Source organism: Miscanthus floridulus, chromosome 11, assembly GCF_019320115.1.
Source record: "Miscanthus floridulus cultivar M001 chromosome 11, ASM1932011v1, whole genome shotgun sequence".
NCBI classification, from domain to species: Eukaryota; Viridiplantae; Streptophyta; class Magnoliopsida; order Poales; family Poaceae; genus Miscanthus; species Miscanthus floridulus.
The window spans coordinates 62,514,701-62,534,160 of record NC_089590.1 but is presented as its reverse complement, the minus strand read 5'-3'; the positions used below and the strand labels follow the sequence as shown (position 1 = coordinate 62,534,160).

At 48.4% G+C, this 19,460-nt stretch overlaps 1 protein-coding gene across 2 annotated transcripts; it reads right to left on the bottom strand.

The window, feature by feature from the left end:
• Window positions 1-8,701: 8,701 nt before the first annotated feature.
• Window positions 8,702-12,691, bottom strand: LOC136493241 (probable cytokinin riboside 5'-monophosphate phosphoribohydrolase LOGL6). Of its 2 annotated transcripts, XM_066489303.1 has the most exons (7): window positions 12,442-12,691; window positions 10,982-11,079; window positions 10,780-10,810; window positions 9,988-10,087; window positions 9,450-9,520; window positions 9,192-9,335; window positions 8,704-9,114 (listed from the first exon to the last, which is right to left on the bottom strand). In XM_066489303.1, exons 1-7 carry the CDS (start codon window positions 12,613-12,615, stop codon window positions 8,971-8,973), a joined length of 762 nt encoding a protein of 253 aa, XP_066345400.1. In that variant the 5' UTR covers window positions 12,616-12,691; the 3' UTR covers window positions 8,704-8,970. The 2 variants fall into 2 exon arrangements, with proteins under 2 accessions (XP_066345399.1, XP_066345400.1); XM_066489302.1 differs by having other exon boundaries at window positions 8,702-9,114; window positions 10,780-11,079.
• Window positions 12,692-19,460: the final 6,769 nt, after the last annotated feature.

The following is a 19,460-nucleotide window of genomic DNA, read 5'->3' as shown; positions in this document are numbered from 1 at the left end:
TTGTAGTTGTTGTTCATAGTTTTAGTGTTAGTAGTAGTTATTGTTGTATGTATGTGGTTGATGGCCTTCGTGCCTATGTTTGCTATACATGTGGTTGTTGGCCTTCGTGCCAATGTTTTCTGCAGGTTTTGGGAACCTCTCCGTGCAGGAGAGGTGCTGCCGAAATTTTCAATGGAGTCTAATCATTTGCCTTTTCTTTATAGGACGAGGACCGTTGGGAGGCACTCGGCGACCCCGATCGTCTTCGTCGGCGTTGCGGTTCTGCCTGCACCGCGTCGCCTCACCACTGCAGCAACTCGCCACCGCCCCACTAGCCTGACCTCACCGACACCCTAGGTATAACCCATCTTCCATACTTGTATCTCGTGTAACCCTAGTTAGGCGTCTCCCGTCCGAAAGAGATACGGTCGTTGGTATGCAGATCTTTGCATACCAAATTCCGTACCTGTTTCGGATTGTCCACGTTTTTTGGACAGCCCGCAGATGCGTAGATGGGTTGGTTTCCGTGGCCCGCTCCTGTCCGAGACAGAGTTTTGGCACCACCTCCTCGTTGTTCTCCTGATACACAATCTCCCTACCAGGACGTGTATCGGGAGAACAGCGGGGAGGTGCTGCCGAAATTCTGTCTTGGATAGGAGCGGACCATGGAAGCCAACCTCATCTACGCATCCTCGGGTGGGATTAGGACCTATCCTTCACCTATTAGATGTATAGTAGGAACGCCTTGTGGATTTACCTGCAGTTTTTATTACTCGCTTACATATGCATGTGCCAGAGGATGGATAACCGTGAGTGGATGTACACGGGCCACGTAAGTATGACCCCAGAATGGATGACCAAGACCAATGCTTTCCTGGAGCATGCATTTGGCGAGGCTGCTAAAGGGTCAGCCCAGATGCCGTGTCCGTGCAGCAGATGTGGCAACAAGAAAAGAAAAATTAAGAGGCTCGTGGGGGAAGATCTTATCAAGTATGGATTCACGGCAAACTATACCCGCTGGATCCACCATGGTGAAGCCGATCGTATTAGAGAGGAGGTGGTGAGACAGCGTCTTGAGGATTATGATGGAGATGGCGGGGTAGCAGACTAGATGGATGACATTCAGTAGGCACGGTTCGGTGAAGGATTGGAGGAGAAGCCAGAGGAAAGCGCAAAGGCGTTCTATGATATGTTGTCTTCAGCGTAGAAGCCCTTGCATGAAAAGACAATGGTATCGTAGCTGGATGCAATTGGACGCATCATGGGGTTGAAGTCGCAGTTTAGCATGAGTCGGGACAACTTCGATGGTATGTTGGCATTTTTTGGATCCCTGCTTCCGGAGGATCACATCCTGCTGAAGAACTTGTACGAGTCACAAAAACTTCTTCGTGCACTTAAGATGCCGTATGAGCAGATCCATGCTTGTCCGAATGGATGCGTCCTTTTTAGAAAAGATCACGAGGGAGCAACGCACTGTCCAAAGTGCAAATCCTCTAGGTACCTGGAGGTCGACACTAGTGATGGCAAGAAGGAACAACTGAGTATCCCTACGAAGGTCCTACGGTACCTTCCTTTCATACCGAGGATCCAACGGCTGTACATGACAGAGGAGTCCACGAAACAGATGACATGGCACAAAAATGGCAAAAGGTATAATCCGGACAAGATGGTACACCCATCGGATGGCGACGCCTGGACCCATTTCAATGGCATACATCGTGTTAAAGCTGAGGAGGCTCGCAATGTACGTGTAGCGTTGGCAACAGATGGGTTCAACCCATATGGATTGTCCACGGCCCCATACACTTGTTGGCCCATGTTCGTGATACCCCTGAATCTCCCCCCCCGGTGTCATCTTTCAACCCAAGAACGTATTTTTGTCGCTGATAATTCCTGGACATCCGGGGAACAATATGGGTGTGTTCATGGAGCCTGTGTTCGATGATTTGATCGATGCTTGGGAAAAGGGGGTACTGACATACGACTGAGCTACAAAGAGAAACTTCACAATGCATGTGTGGTATCACTACTCCCTGCATGACTTCCCAGCGTATGGCCTATTCTGTGGGTGGTGTGTTCACGGGAAGTTCCCATGCCCAATATGCAAGGCAGGTGTGAGGTTCACTTGGCTGAAGAGTGGTGGTAAGTTTTCTTTGTTCAACCAACATCGTCAGTTCCTCCCCCTTGACCATCCATTCAGATGAGACATCAAGAACTTCGCGAAAGGTGTTGAAGTCACCGATCCTGCACCTCAGATGATGACCGCTGCCGAGATCCGCGCTGAGATAGAGGCTCTCAAAGTTGATAAAGAGAAAGGTCGTTTTGATGGATATGGTCAGTACCACATGTGGACTCATAAATCGGGCTTGACTAGGCTTCCCTATTTCAACGATCTTCTTCTTCCACACAACATTGATTTAATGCACACAGAGAAGAATATCGCCGAGGCGCTTTGGGGAACACTCATGGACATAGAAAAGTCAAAGGACAATGTTAAGGCAAGAGTGGACCTGGCAGCACTGTGCGATAGACCAAAGCAAGTGATGAAGACTCCCGCGCCTGGCAAGAAATGGAAAAGGACTTTGGTCGATTTCGTTTTGAAGAAGGACCAAAGGAGGGAAGTATGTCAGTGGGTTCAGTCGTTAATGTTCTCTGATGGGTATGCGGCGAATCTGAGGAGGGGAGTGAACGTGTCCACTTGCCGAGTGTTAGGGATGAAGAGTCATGACTTCCACATATGGATTGAGTGGCTCCTTCCAGCGATGACCAGAGGTTTCGTCCCCGAGCATGTGTGGCGCGTCCTGGCAGAGTTGAGCTATTTCTTCCGCCAGCTTTGTGCCAAGGAGCTATCTCGGGCCGTGATTGATGACTTAGAGAAAGTGGCACCTGTGTTGCTCTGTAAGATGGAGAAGATCTTCCCACCAGGCTTCTTCCTCTCAATGCAGCATCTGATTTTGCACCTGCCTCACGAGGCACGAATGGGGGGCCGTGCAAGCCCGTTGGTGCTATCCAATTGAGAGATGTCTAAAGGTTCTTTGGAAAAAAGTGTAGAAATAAAGCCAGAATTGAGGCATCCATGGCAGAGGCATTCATTCTTGAGGAGGTGTCAAACTTCACAACATCATACTATAAGGATAGCCTTCCCAGCGTGCACAATCCAATCCCTCGTTACAACACCGATGAGAGGTCATCAAATCTTAGCCTTTTCAAAGGTCAACTTGGCAGGGCAAGCGCTTCGAGCACCAAGACCTTGCGGAATGATGAGTGGCGCACTATCATGTTGTATGTGTTGTTGAACCTTGACGAAGTGAACCCTTATGTGCAGTAAGTTCTCAATGAGCTTGTTACATACGCCGTCACTATCGTCTATCTATCCAACCCCCTTGTCTCTTGCTTTTTCAGGGAATTTCTGAATACATACTGGACAGGAAATAGGGATCCTTCCCCTCAAGAACAAGATAGTCTTCTCAAAGATGGTGTGCCCGATTTCATTTCATGGTTCGAAAAGAAGGTACCATCCAATTTACATCGTTCCATCTGTGACATCCCACTTTGCTCCTACGAGCGAGTAATGATCTATCCGCCCTCACCTTACAGGCACGCACGGATGCGGAAATGGATGAAGAGTTGAAACAGGTTGTCAAAGGCTTCCCCTATAGGGTCAAGTCATTCACCGTATATGATGTGAATGGCTATCGCTTCCACACAAGAAGCCACGAGCTTAGTCGGCCCAATCGAAAAACCACGAATACTAGAGTTCGTACGCCCGGCACCGATGACCACGACTACTACGGCATAGTCAAAGAAATATACGAGCTCAACTTTGAGCTTCGCGGAGGTCATAAGCCAGTCGTATTCAAATGCCATTGGTTCGATCCCAATGTCACGAGAAGAGCCCCTGAGATTGGACAAGTTGAAATTCGACAAGATTCCCTCTATCAAGGAGATGATGTCTATATTGTGGCTCAACAGGCCACGCAAGTTTATTATCTTCCATGGGCGTGCCAAAAAGATCCCACTCTTGAGGGTTGGTACCTTGCGCAGTTGGTATCACTGCATGGCAAAGTGCCTGTCCCAAACGATGAGGATTACAACTTTGACCCAAACACATATACAGGGGAGTTCTATCAACCCGAGGGGCTAGATGGCACGTTTGACATAGACATATTTTCGCTGATGGGCATGGAAGTAGACAATGACATTGATGAGGACGATGGAGATGAGGACGATGGAGAAGAGGTGCAAAATGCCAAAGACTTAGCACTGCTTGAGCGATTACGGTTTGGCGTTGCCATTGATGACAACGATGGAGATGAGGCAGAAATGTTAGACAATATTGATAGTGATGACGACACTTATGATCCGGTCGCTGCCGATCCTGAAGATTATTTCTAATTCATGTAATACTATATTATTATTATTTTCTAGTTATGTTTCGTTCATTTTGCATCTCTATATTTGTCTATATTGTGCTAACTGGTTTACTCTTTGTATTTGCAGGCACTCGACAAAATGCCGGGCGGAAGGCGGACCCGGACCTGCAACTCGCTCTACGCGAGGACGACTCAGGAGGCGGAGGCGGACGCAGAGGCGGAGGCGGAGGCGTCGGCGAGGAGCCGTCTGGCCCGCCGCCCCCATGGCCGTTCGAGGAGGGTGGTGCAGTCGTCTGCCGTCCCCCCGCCCGAGGAGGACCGGACGACGACCACTGACGACGAGGACTAGCAGCTGGCCCCCCAGACAGGAGGGGGTGACACTTCCTCTAGGGGGGTGGCGGGGGGTGACACTTCCTCTGGCGGGGTGGCGGGGGGTTCCACTTCGAGCACCTCATCGGTACCGTACTTACGCGGGTCCTTGCAGCTCCTGACGCGGCCGATCCTGTTTCAGAGGAGGCCGGTGATTCGTCCCAAGGGCGACAAGTAAGTATCCATTCATTTTGCATCTCTTCTTGTTCATATGCTGAAAACTGAACTGCGGACTAACAATTCTTCTTACTGACTCCTGTAGGAACTGGGAACTTGTGTCCGGGGGCGATCATCGGCAGTGCAATGGGATCCTCGGTGGCCTGATCCGCCTGCACTACCCTGGTTTGGTCACCCACGCCCAGGTTGAGTCGCCTCCCTGGACGTGGGACCACTTCAACTTCGCCGTGGACGCCGTGTACGGCACCGTACAGGAGCGGATCAGGCGTGAGTTCTGGGTGAGTCTACATCACACTACATTGCTCAATACTATGAATTCATTAGACGTTCTTGAAATAATGAAAAGACACATGATGTCTGTATGCAGAACTTCTTCACGTTGGAGGAGGGGCATGACCCTGCCTGGGAGACGAAGGTGCAGGACAGGGCATGCAGGGACCGAGTCACGGACCTGTACTATGAGGCGAGGCTACAGTGCCACATCAACCACTTGTGCGACGTCCTTGGTCGGTACCCGGGGAAGAGCGAGGCCAGGACCATGACACTCACCAGGGAGCAGTACCTCGCAGTAAGTTATAAAACATTGTTACTGACTCATTCCATGAAGAATAGGTAGCCTTCATTTTATATTCTAACATTTTCTAATACTTGATGGCATGTAGATGTGTCCTTCTTGGTGTGCCACCCACAGAGACTGTTGGGCGGCCATCGTGGACAAGTGGGTGTCCGATGAGTGGAGGGAGAGGCACGCCCTCCGTCGGGAGTGCCGCCTGCAGATGGGTGGGCCGGCGCACCACCAAGGCAACTGGCCCCTCAGTTCGTACGCCCAGGCCTGGGTACACGCTACGCACTTATTTATTTATTTGTTCTAACGCTCAATTCTCATTACTTCTAATCGTCTTTGTATTTTCCTCGCAGTCCCAGTCGCATGATGGCCAGGAATGCAACAAGTTCATGGCGTACGCCATGGCACACAAGGGCAAGGCGACAGCCCCGGACACCGTCTACAACCCGAAGGACGGGCCCGAGGCGTACAGCAACACGAGCGTCCACAGCAAGCTCACCGACTACGCCTCGGCGGCCCGCGAGTGGCATGGGGAGGACTTCGACCCCGCCACCCAGCCCCTTGATACCGACCTCGTGATGAGGCTCGGAGGAGGGAAGCAGCACGGCCGGTACTAGATGGCCTCCAACATGGTCGACTCGACCTCTGTGCCCAACCTCGCCTAGATCCGAGCACAGAGCATGAGCTCCTCCGTCCCCATTTGACCTCGGCAGGTGAGCACACTGCAGCAGATGGCGGCACTCTAGGTTAGTTCTATTTCATTCGCCGTTCATTACTTTTACACATGTACCTTGCATTTACATTGTTTAAACGTTGGTGATTGAATATTGCAGGCCACTGTGGAGAGGATGGAGGCCGAGAGGGAGGCCGAGGGTCGAGAGGGAGAGGGAGAGGGCCCAGAGGGAGGCCGAGAGGGCCGAGTGGGAGGTCCTGAGGGCCCAGAGGGCGGCCGAGGCGCAGAGGATGTAGGACATGTTCTCATTCATGTCGAGCCTCGGCACCGCTCTCCCGGGTGTGGTGGTGCCCCAGTCGCTGCTCGCTCCAGTTGTGCCTCCTACTCCTCTGGCTCTAGGCACTCCGGTGAGTATATATATATGGTTGATCAAGTCCTTTAGCTTGTGTAGATACTAATGAATTCAATTCTCCTTTGTGCAGCAACAGTCGCCGGGTTCGAACCCGACTCCTTCGCCTCAGCACACACACCCCGGCTGGATAGGTCCACCACCGCACGAAGGTGCCCCTTCAGGCTCCCATTGGGATCAGTGGCAGTAGGTGGTGCCCCTTCATGTTTCATTGACTTTTCTTGATCTAGGACTTGTGTTGGATGAAGACTTCTTAGATGTTGTCATGGATTTGCACATTGGATGTGCGTGTGATGGATTATGCAGGAGGATGTGCTTGTGATGGATGTTGGATGTGCTTGTGATGTATTATGGATGTATGTGATGGATTATGTATGCGTTTTGTGTGATGCTAAATGCCTGTGTGCTGTCTCATGTATTATATATGAGTTTTGCGTGTTTGCTTTCGAAGGAAAGCAACAAACAAAAAAATAGCAAATTTCCCAGCTTTGCCGAGTGCCAACACTGGGCAAAGAAGTCTTTGCCGAGTGCCAGGAGTGTGGCACTCGGCAAAGCTGGAAAAAATGCTGCAAAAACAGCCACTTCTCCAGTTTTGCCGAGTGCCACAGCCTGGCACTCAGCAAAGAGGTCAATTTTGCCGAGTGCCAGGTGGTACCACTCGGCAAAGACTATTTTTAAAAAGATTTTTTTTAAAAAAAATGGTTTCTTTGCCGAGTGCTGAGCCCCGGCTCTCGGCAAAAATTCAAATTTTGCCGAGTGCCAGTCCCTAGGCACTCGGCAAAGCCGGCTTCAAATGTTGACGGCAGTTATTTTTTTGCCGAGTGCGGGCTTGGCACTCGGCAAAGACTTTGCCGAGTGTCGATTTTTGGCACTCGGCAAAGAAATTTTTGCCGATAAAATCTTTGCCGAGAGACCTTTGCCGAGTGCTTGGCTGGCTTTGCCGAGTGCCCCCAGCACTCGGCAAAGAGGGCGTCTGCAGTGGTGACCCTTAGCGAGCGCCGCTCGCGGCCTCTTTCTCTTCTCTCCCTCACCGGCCTCTCTCTCACCTCTCTTCTCATGCGGCGGTGAGGGCTCAGAGGCGGGGCCCGACCGGACGCGATGGCGGAGCGACAGCGCGACCTCCTCCAGCGGCCTCTCTCCCTCATTCGTATCTGGTCGGGGGCACGGTGGGTGAGCGAGGGGCGCGATAGACTGGGCCTCCTCCCCAGCCAGATCTGGTGGCAGCGCGGGGGAGCCCGTCTCTCCTCCCTCCGGTGACGGCGCAGTGCAGGAATGTCGGATCCGGCGGCGGCTCGGCGCGGGGACTCAAGATCTGGTGGCGGCACGGGGGAGCCCCCTCTCTCCACCCTCCGGCGGCGGCTCGGCGTGGGGATGCCGGATCTAGCCCGCGTCGGCGGCGCGCGGGGACGCCAGATCCAGCTCGTGTCGGCTGCGTGCGGGGACGCCAAATCTAGCTCGCGTCGGCGGTGCGCGGGGATGTGGCGACGGTGGCGGTCGCGGGGATCAGGCGGGCTCGTCAGTGGGCTCCGAAACAGGCTCGCCGGTGGGCTTTCAGTTTTATATATTTTTAAAACGATTTACCGATGCGAGCAGGACAACCGCCTCGGTAAAACAGTGATTTACCGTGACCTTTGGACCGGGGCGGTTGTGATGCCCGCCTCGGATAATCTTTTTTGCCCGCCTCGGTTAAAATTGCTGTAGTAATGCCGGTGCTCCCTAATTCTCTGAACAACAAGAAACACGTGCAACATGAAACACTTGAGTGCAACATATGTCTAAAACAGATGAAATATCTGGAATATACACTTGTAACGTATGTGTGAAAACATATACAACATCCAAATTGAACACTTGCTTTTCTTAACGTTTGCATGGATTTACAACCGCGTTAAAAGGAGCCCACTCATCTTGTAGGATCTAAAAATTATCACGAGACTGTCCATAATATGTCAGTTTTCTTTTTGACAATAGGATTCGTTTGTGTGCATCGATCTCTGTGCACATTGACGTCTGAAACAGGCCCATTATACGTTGCCTTCTAAAAACTTTCTTGATTTCTCAAAAACAATGCCTCAGGGCTGCACACGGTTATCGTCTGCCCCCTCAGTGACACAGTAATAATCCAGTAACAGCTCATTTGCTACTAGAAATTCGAATTAACACTGCAGAATTAATACAGCTGATATATTGCCAATACTAGATTGATCAGTCGACACATCCCAACATTAGGCGCATTCTACTCAAGTTACAGGAATTAAAAGCAATCTGAAGTGGAGGGGTTCTCTCTGCAGCTTTGCTTGAGTACCCTTGCTAAATAATCTGAAGTTCTGAATCTTCCTACATCACCACTTAATTAATTTCGCAGGTCTGCAGAGAAACCTATATGGTTACTGCCCAGTAGTACGTAATAGCTAACACCATTAATTCAGAGCATGGCTCCTCGCTGTGCTTGGATGATCGGCTTCCCTTCTTTGAGCCCCGGCGGGATCTCGCAGCTCTTGCAGTAGCTCAGCTGCTCCATCTCCCACTTCATCTTCGGCACCACCTTCTCGTGCCGGGGGGAATACTCCTGTGAATCAGGATCAGATATGTCAGCTTCCAATGTGTTATCCCTCGTTACATACGTTTTGTCAGTGGATAAGTCACCTCTAACTTGTCGAGCAGTTCTTTCGGTGTCGGGGCCAAGACGATGATGTGGCTAGCAGTCGGGCTGATGAACTCTTCCTCTACAGCTTTGTCGATGAAGGATAGGAGGGAGTTGTAGTACCCGTCCACATTTAGCAGCCCAACCTGTTGTAGCACCCCCAGGCCCCAGTACAGTTGTAAAAACATTTGTGACGACAGTGGTACGCACTACAACATGAATCTTTAGTAAATGAGTTGCAGACAATGAAGAGCTAGTACCGGCTTGTCGTGAATGCCAAGCTGCGCCCATGCGATCACTTCCAGCAGCTCTTCAAGGGTTCCATAGCCTCCTGTGTAGTGTAATCGAAAGAACAGTTTACTTTCTATCACAGAAACTCAGAACTATGAAAACTGATTAGTGATGCTGAGCTCATATCGACTGCTACCTGGATAACTGAAACAACTGCCATAATACTGGTCACATCAAAAGTTTGGTAGGATAAAATTTTCATCACTACCCAAAATTAAATAGGCTTCAAATGAGGACTAGAAAGGGCCCTGAATTTTCAAAAGGTGAAAAACAAAATCCTCATGCACCAACCAACACCAACTGGGCAAACCAATCTGGGAGGTGAATTTAGAGTCAAACTGCCCCTGCGTGCATCCTGCTTTACAACTTTCGACTCACGCTTCCACTACGCATGGATCCAGTATATGTGTGTGACATGACCAGGGAGAGAAAGCGACAGTAAAAAGTGAGCTACATCTACATGTCGGCTCACTACTCAGCTTGATAAAAAAAAGGAAGTTACTGTACCAGGAAGTGCTATGAAGGCATCAGATTGCCTGGCCATCTCAGCCTTCCTCTGATGCATATCTGCCACGGCCTTCACCTCCCCAACCGTCTCACCTGTTATCTGCACACACAAGCAAACACGGATGCATGCCTGTAATGTAATCAACACTCCATAGCCTAACAGGAGCAACCAGAAGGGGTGGCTGTGAGCCTGTGACTGAGAGGCCTGCTATCTATCTCCTAGGAGTATTTTATTTTAGACGGGGTCGGACCGGGCAGCATGGTTCAGGAGAAGTAATCATGGTGTTGTTGTGGGGGACAAAAAGAAAATGTGAGGGTCATTTCTTTTTGTTAACAAAGTCATTATCTGCTTAAAGGATGAGGGCCTTAAGAACAAAGGGGCAGACACTAGAAGCAGCAGTCAGGATCAGCAAGATGCCAAGATCTCATCTATCATCAGGGAAAGGAAAACCGGATTTTCACTGAAGAACATTCAACGTGATCTTTCAGTCCAGAGAAGATAAGCTTGCATCCTTCTTTCCACTTCAGAGAAAAATATATTTGCACATGTAAATTCATTCTTCTGTATTTCTTGTTCAAAAACAAAAACAGTTGTTCATTAGTTCGTGGCTAGTATATACTTGTATTCTTATATTAAAACATTAGTTATAAAATTAATTAAAGATAGTATAAGTACTAGGAAAAACAAAAAAAGAATCTGATCTAACATGCTTTGTCGAATTCATGGGAATCATTGCATGTGATTAAACAATGACAGGGTTTTAGGGAGGCGTGAGAGCGTGGTTACCGTACCTCTCTCGGCATGAGGGTCTTGGGAATCACCCTGCACATATATAATTGATCGACAATGAGATGACAAATTATATAGCATTTAGCACCTGAGGATGCGACCAATCCAACTCTTTTTGTCATGATTTTACAAAGTTTCTTCAGGTTATTCTTTTTATGTGTGCTAGTGCTGAAGACTGACCATGCATCATTGCTGTTTACATACCCTATGACGTGCCTCCCTCCATTGTAGACTGCTCGAGAGACCAGGCCCATTAGCCCGACACTTCCCCCGCCGTAGACCAGATCAATGTTCCTTGAGACCTACAATATAATGGTAATTCTAGTGATAAACAAATCTAATGGAACTAGTTAACGTGATGGGCATGTCTAGTCTGTTATCTATATAGTAGCTAGCTACAATGTTGTGTGATCTTACATACTTTATTTTATCTGCAAACCATACATATTGCCATGAAGTGGTGATAACTGAAACTGAGGATGTGCCAAGAACAGAAACACATGTTCAAAATTAATTCAATGAATTCGTTCATGCACGGAGGAGCTTGCTGGTGGTCAGCGAGATCCTTTTCTTCAATGGCACAGAAAATTCAGCAAATGCATGGGAAATAATCACTAGTGGAGGTGGAGGCGTGGAGCGTCAAAATATTAAATGAGTGAGGAGATGGTGCCAACAGGAGCATGCATGGGTCCCTATATGTGAAAGGTATTACATGGTGAGGTGCTTCACATATGAACAAAAAGCATTTATTGCACTATGTGAGTCCATTTTAACTTCCAAAATTTCAAATTCAAATTCAAACTCGTCATTTCTGAAAAGAAGAAGTCAAGCAGTAGTTTCAGTGCACATATATATATGCCATCTTTGCAGTAGTGAGTGATGAGGTATCTCGGCTGTATATATGCCATCTTTACAGCTCGACCTATGCGTGGTTAATGCCCATGATTATTGTACGTATCTGTATCTAAAGACAAGAAAGCGTAAAGAGTAGCCGGCCACCCAGCGTGCCACGTCGTCTGCTTTTCGTGGCCGTTCGATCGGCCGCGCGGACGGCCTAGATTGGGCGAGCCACGGTCATTTTTCAAAAAAACCTTTCTTTTTTCCGGAAATCAACCCGCGCTCCGGAGTCCCTCTCAGGACATTTTGCAAAAAACACATCAGATTATTTTGAAATCAACCCGCGGTCCAGAACGGATGGCTTCCGGTTTTTTTTTCAAAAAAACCCTTATCTTTGTCGAAAATCAACCCGCGCTCCACAAACCCTCTCATCATTTTTTGCGAAAACCTCCTCGGATTTTTCTCAAATCAACATACAGGACAACTTTGATTATATCTTTTTTCCCAAAAAAACGTATGGCCAGTGGCCCGCGCGCATGGACGCGCCCGAAGGACTAGTGTTGTACTATCTTCTTTTAAGTTTTAAGGCAAGCACGGCATAGAACTGCTGCCACAGAAATTGCAATCAAGCTAGAAAGAAAACAAGATAAACATTTATGGGCACCCGTGGTCGTGCTAAAGAAAAACTTACTGCTTGCAGACTACTAGAGTAAGAAAAACCATGTTACTGTTGATCAGCAAAAACAACCATTTCAGCAGTAACAGACACATGCTGAAAGCTGATGCAACTATCTAGCGAGATTACGAGGAGAAAGAAGCAGACGCACCAGCTCCTCGCCGAGCTCGACTGCAGCATCCTGGTAGCTCTTCTTCTTCCCCTGGCTGCTTCCGCAGAAGACGCAGATCCTCCTGAACCGAGGAGAGGGCACCGTCGTCATCTCCATCACCTCCGCTCCTTCTTCCTCCTTGATCTCCATCTCCAAGTGATGTTCTGCGTCCATCTACACCACTAGTTCTGGCTCCCTGTTTATGTTCACCTTCTTTGCAGCAATGGTGGCACGGTAGAATGGAGAGATATCCCACTACAGCATGGCTAGCTTTACTGCACTCGATTGCACCACCACTTTGCGGTTATATATACTAGCCAGGGGCGGTGGTGGGCCCCGCAGGAGCTTATTATCTGCTGAAACATATCTGGGGATCGAGCTGGTGTGTGGTTCTTCTACCTAGCTAACTGGTGGAAATTAGAAAGCTGATGAGTGCAATGTTTAGAAGGGCCTGAGACTGATCAAGGGCTAATTAAGCACGATTGGCTCGGAATGAAAGAAGAATCAGACACAGATCAGACTTTATTTACTGCATCTCACTGAGCCCATTCCGGTGATGTCTTGCAATGTTGGCTTAGGTAGCCGGCAGGTAGTCGACAGTTGTACGCGATCCCTACTAAACTGAATATAATGTTAATTAGGCTGCAGTTAGAGGCAACTTTTATATATGTCGGCTACGACCACCGGCTTGACATACACTCCTCATACTAGGGTTCATCGAGAAGAAAGACAGACATGCTTGCTTGCAATGTAAGAGAAGTAGAAGAAACAGAAGCATCTATCAGGCATTCGGGCATGCATGTGCAGGGAATCGTGCCTAAATGTCTGATGCTGCAATGGAAACGCGTTCAGTGGAGAAGAAGTAGATATGCAGGCCTACTCATTACAGGTCCAGGCTCCAGGCGCGATGTTGGGATCCAATGATCCATCATGCATTGCTCGCAAAATTTTGCAAACTGCTTGCCGCCTTGCCGGAGACTTGAAGAACCCGTTTGCAGCTAGCACTATGATTGCAGTAGTGGAGAAACGCATGCATATGCGTCTTGAATTGAGCGCTGCTACCACTACGGGAGACGCGCTCTTTGTCGAGTGCTCGGCGCTTTGCCAAGTGTCGAAACACGGGCACTCGGCAAAGAGGCAGTTTGCCGAGTGCCGCACTCAGCAAAGCCGGCACTCGGCACTCGGCAAACGTCCTCTTTGCCGAGTGTCAAGCACTCGGCAAAGAATTAACCCTCGGCAAAATACCTCAGGCGATGCCGGTGGCCCCTCCGTCATCCTTTGCCGAGTGCACTCGACAAACGTGCTGTCTTTGCCGAGTACTGCAAGCCTGGCACTCGGCAAAGTATTTTTTTTATTTTTGTTTTCAAATATTTTCTGTGGCATTTATACAGTACCTTGAAGCACATGTTCCAATTTGGAACTTTTCTATGACTTGTTGGTATATTTTTTAAATTTTTTATGTTTACTTAAATTTTTCTCGAAAAAGTAAATTTGAACTGCATGTGCATGAAATATTAGAATTTAGCGATTCAAAAAGTGGTATTCATGTTTTTGAGTGTATTTTGAGGCCGTGTGCAGGGACATTCGTGAAATTTCGAACATCTGTTTTCCGAAACATGACCACCAACTTGTTAAAAAAGTGTTTTTTAATTATATAAAATGCAAACGAAGTCCAAAAATTACGAAACTTGTCGAGGTGTCTTGTCATCGCATGTAGAGGCTGTGGTAAAAAATTTAGAAGTTTCCGAGCAAGTTGTGACGTATGATGCCTAAAACCCAGACATCTCCACATGTAGAGCCGTTGACTGACCACGGGCGCAGCTCCTCACGCGACTCTGTGCACGACGACGACCTTCAGCACACGGTGGACGGGGACGGGAGTCCACGAATGGAGGACGAGGAGGCGGTTCCAGCGACGGAGGACGAGGAGGCGGCGACGGTAGGGGGTTCCACTTCCTCTGGTACGTCGAAGCCCTACCAGCGAGGTCCCGCAAAGCTCCCGAAGCGACCGATACCTGTTGAGAGGCGCCCACTGATTGCACCCGAGGGCGATAAGTAAGTAACTTCATATGTTCTTCATTTGATATGTTAAAAAATTATAATAACAACTAATAACTATTGTGGACCAATTGTGCAGGAACTGGGTGCTTGTGGACCAGAAGGCCCCGGCACGCAATGTGAATGGCATCCTGGGACTTCTGTGCAAGGAACACTTCCCTGGCCTGGTTAGGAAAGGAGATCAGGATTGGGAGCCGGCCTAGACGTTCAACCACTATGCCCTCGTGTAGGATGCTCCAGATCATAATGGCATCCGCTGCAGAAACAAGGCAGATCAGGTGATTAGGGAGTTGTGGATAAGTCTTTCTTGCACTACATTCCTCAATTCCTCGCATTTATTGGACATTCTTGAAATAAAATAATGGATACCTCGTGTCTTTATGTAGGACTTCTTCAGAATCCAGGAGAGACAGGAGGAAAGTACGTATCAGGTGGCTTACGTTTCCTGTAAAAGGCGTGCCACAGACTTGCACTACGAGTCCCGCCTCTAGGCCCACATAGACTACAACGCCAAGTTTCTACTCAGGCGTGTCAATAAAGAGGAGGCAAGACAGATGACGCTGACAAGGGAGCAGTACATACAGGTAAATACAAAACATGAATATTCATTTCTTTTGAGATTAAGTATGCCTAATTTAATCTTCTGATATGTCGTCTACTTGATGTTCTGTAGGCGATTCCAAGCTAGTGCGCCACCCACCCCGATTGCTGGGAATATATTGTGGACACCTGGTTGGATGGGGACTGGCAGAAGAAGCACGAGGCCCGCGACAGGCGTTTGCAGATGCCAGGTGTACCTCACCATCAGGACAGCCGCAACCTCAGCAAATATGCAAAGGCATATGTAAGTCTCCGCCATTGCTCTAATCTAGCCGCGCTCAATTCTGCATTATTTCTAACCACATGTTGTTGTCTTTCTCATAGTCGGATGCACACGGTGGCCAGCCAGTTGGTCAACTCAAGGCATATGCTCTGGCTCACATGGGCAAGGCGACGGCCGACATCGAGTATGACTCAGATGCCCTGCTTGAGGCGTACACCAACTCCAGCGTCCACACCTGCCTATCTTCATACACGGAGGCGGCAAGGTCAGTCCATGGGCCGAGCTACGATCTGAGAACCGAGGAGCGCCTTGATCCTCAGCTCGTGATGAGGGTGGGGCAAGGCAAGAAGCATGGGCGGTTCTGGATTGGCGACAGCGTCCTCGACACGGCCTCTACTCCTCCTCTCCACCAGCTCCGAGCAGCGAGCACGAGCTCAAGCGTGCCCATACGCCAACGGCCGACCGCGGTGTCGGCACTCTAGGTAAGCATTCCTGTTTCATTCGTCGTTCTTTGACTTTTACATACCTTACCTATGCATTATTGAAACATTGGGGTCAAATGCTGCAGGCCCAGGTGCAGGAACTGCAGGCCGAGCGGGAGGCCGAGCGGCAGAGGCTACAGGCTTTGGAGGCCCAACGGGAGCAAGATCAGCGGCAGATGACCGAGATGATCAAGTTCATGCAGCAAATTGGCTAACAACAAGGTTGGGCGATCCCACAGACGCTGCTTGCTCCAAATCCACCTCCACAACGTCCTGATTCTACCCCGATGAGTATAAGTATGAAGTTTTACTTTCTATGCTGAAACTTAGAGAAACCTAGTGGTGGTGGTGGTGGTGTGGTGGTCATGGTGGTGTGGTGGTCATGGTGGTGGTGGTGGTGTGGTGTTGGTGGTGGTGGTCACAGTGTTGTGGTGCTCATGGTGGTGGTGGTGGTGTGGTGGTGGTGGTGGTCATGGTGGTGGTGGTGTGGTGTGGTGGTGGTGGTGGTGAAGTGTTGGTGATGGCGGTGATGTGGTGGTGGTGGTGGTAGTGGCGGATATTTATCTTGCATATTTATCTCTTCTCTTGTCGCTCACGTGCAATCTCTTCTATTTTGTGCAACATCAATCGGGGGCGGCGTCGAACCACCTCGGAGGGTCGTCGGGATCGCACGTTGGGCCATCATAACCTGAACCGTCGCCGTGAGCTTCAAATGGCAGCCGTTGTGATATAATGCACTTGTGAACTTTGTGAACTATGCTTGTGTGTTTGGACTTTGCACTTGGGAGTCGAGATTGTGATACTTGTATGCTATGTTTGTGTTTGTGGTGGATTGCGATATACATTTGTGTGATATATAGTTGTGTTATATATATATATGATGTATATCTTGTTTGCAACGATGGAAGACTAAAAACCAAAATTTTTTTGAATATTTTCACTTCTTTACCGAGTGTCATGACACTCAGCAAAGCTAGAAATCTGAGACACTAAGCTTCCCAGCTTTGCCGAGTGCCATGGTCAAGGTACTCGACAAAGAAAATTAAAAAAAAAACTGCTTTGCCGAGTGCCTACCTACAGCACTCGGCAAAGAAAATCCAAAAAAAAGAAAACAAGTTTTGCCAAGTGCCAGATGTAAGCACTCGGCAAAGCATTTAAAAAAAAAATAAAAAACACATTTCTTTGCCGAGTGCCGACGCGTGGCACTCGGCAAAGGGGCCGTCACCGTGACCTAGCCGTCACGGCGGCTTTTCTTTGCCGAGTGCCGTCGTGGCACTCGGCAAAGAAGCCTTTGTCGCGAAGGGATATGCCGACAGCTCTTTACCGAGTGCAACACTCGGCAAAGGCTTTGCCGAGTGCAGAGCCTTCTTTGCCGAGTGCAATTACACTCGGCAAAGCACGCGTGTGCTGTAGTGTACCTCTACTAGTACTCTGCCTGAAGCCTAATGATCAACCACAGTAAATAGAGGAAATTACTACCGGCGCTGCGAGAAGGGTTGCACTGTGCTAAACAGTAAATATAAACTGTGCATTATCATCCAGCGTGGCATCTATCGTCTGAACAACACATACAGCTAGCCCCAGTGCACGTCTTGGCATAGCCGTTGCAGAAGGAAAGAACGTAGGCCTGAGGAGTCCATGCATCAGTGTTCAGTGGGGTGTACGTTTTCCTGCAGTAGTAGCCGGCGGCCCATCGCATTTACGTGTACGGTTATTTACATTTCTTGCGAGAGTCCACGTATGTCCCCGGATCCAGCGGCAAGCGCGCGTCCGTAGTCGGTGGTACCTGCAGATTCAGATTTACGCAGCGGTGGAAACCTGACCAGAGCTGGAGCTGAATAGGATGCTCGATGTGAATGTGCATGCAGAATTGAAGAGTTACAGTATCTATCTACAATCTACTACTAGTAGGAATCTAGGATGCTTGATGTGAATGTGCATGCAGAATTGCAAATGCTGTACATCAAAAGCAGCACAGTGTAGGATCGGAACGTCTTGGTGGTCACAACGTCACCTGTGGAGGATATCAAGCTTTTTTGTTTAGCAAATATGTTCGTGCCTTACGACGAGAGAAAAAGAGCTATAAAATGTATTAATGAAAAAATGAGGATGGAATGTCATATATCTATTTATTTTTTACTCCCGATATAAAAAATTAAAGATATAATTTATTTTACAATGACCATGACATTCATAGTATAAATTGATATTGGCAATAATATGACAATGTTTTATTAAGTCTGTATCAAATTAAAATATAATCTTGATAGATTTTTTCTTTCATTGTAAGCCACATGAATATTTACTCGTAAATATATTATAACTCTATTTTTATAGTATCTATGTGTTGGTAGAGTTAGCGAGATCCATGACTTCTTTTTAATTTTTTATATATTCGTTCAATTCAGATTAAACTCCTTGTGGGAACGAAGCAACCAGGAAGACTATATAGCTGGCCTCATTCAGTTGCTGTGTGTTCTGCATGCCACAGTTCACAACAAAACAAATTGACATAAAAGAAAAGGTGTGGCTGCCTGTGATCGAATTACTGAATCTGTCATGTGCACACGAATTCGACAAGCAATGGACGACATCCTATCTAGCTTGGGCCTTTTGTTCCCACTGTCATTGATCACAGTTAATGGATTTTGTGTCCACTGAACCCTGCTAGCTGGAAGCTTTAATTTTGTACTGATAGCCTGACATGTGGATAGATAGGTTGGGGTGGCAAAACCGCAGGAGCAGGAGAAGGCAATGCAAAGCTGATCCATGTCGGGCCTCGATTCACGCTACGATTACAGCCGAGAACGAAGAATTACCGTGAGGCACAGAGCCATGAATGGGACCAGTACAAAATTGAAGGCTGGATCCGTAGATCAGTCTAACGTACTTGCATGACATGGACCACCGGTAGTATATCTGTGGAAAGCGAGGCATACATTCCTGGACCATCAGCTGATCAGCCCCACTGCACAACCTCGTAGCCGTTGCCCAAGGAACAGTATTTTGTGTCACGAAATGACAGTAGCGTAGCAGCTGTACTGGCTGGCTTTAAGTGCAAACGAACAAGCCTATCTAGGTTAAAAAAAACATCACGCTAATGCATCCGAAACCACAAACATGTTTATGTTTGCTGACTTGTGCGATCACGTCAAGCAAAACATCTCAATAAGGCATTCATGTGTAATATCACTTGAGATATAAACGAGTTTTCCCTATCTCCTAGACGGAATCATGGAGCCTAGAAGATTGAATTCAAATAATTATTAGTAGACATCAACCTAAGGCTATCATAATTCAGAATTGCACTAAGCTTCATGGCGGTGTGACCGACGTCACTACTGGATTCAGGCGCTTTGCCGAGTGCCTGCAGCACTCGGCAAAGCCCCAAATACACTCGGCAAAGGCTTTGCCGAGTGCCGCACTCGGCAATGGCCACTCGGGGAAAAAATGGCCGACAAAGTAGCCTTTGTCGAGAGCCATTTGTCGGGCACTCGGCAAAGCTTTTGCCAAGTGCCGAGCCAGCCCTCGGCAAAGAAAACGGCCTAGGAAACGGTGACGGCGGCTTTGCCGAGTGCCAACCCGGACAACACTCGGCAAAGTTTTTTGTTTTTAAGTTTTTTAAAATTCTTTCTTTGCCGAGCGCCGCCGGGATG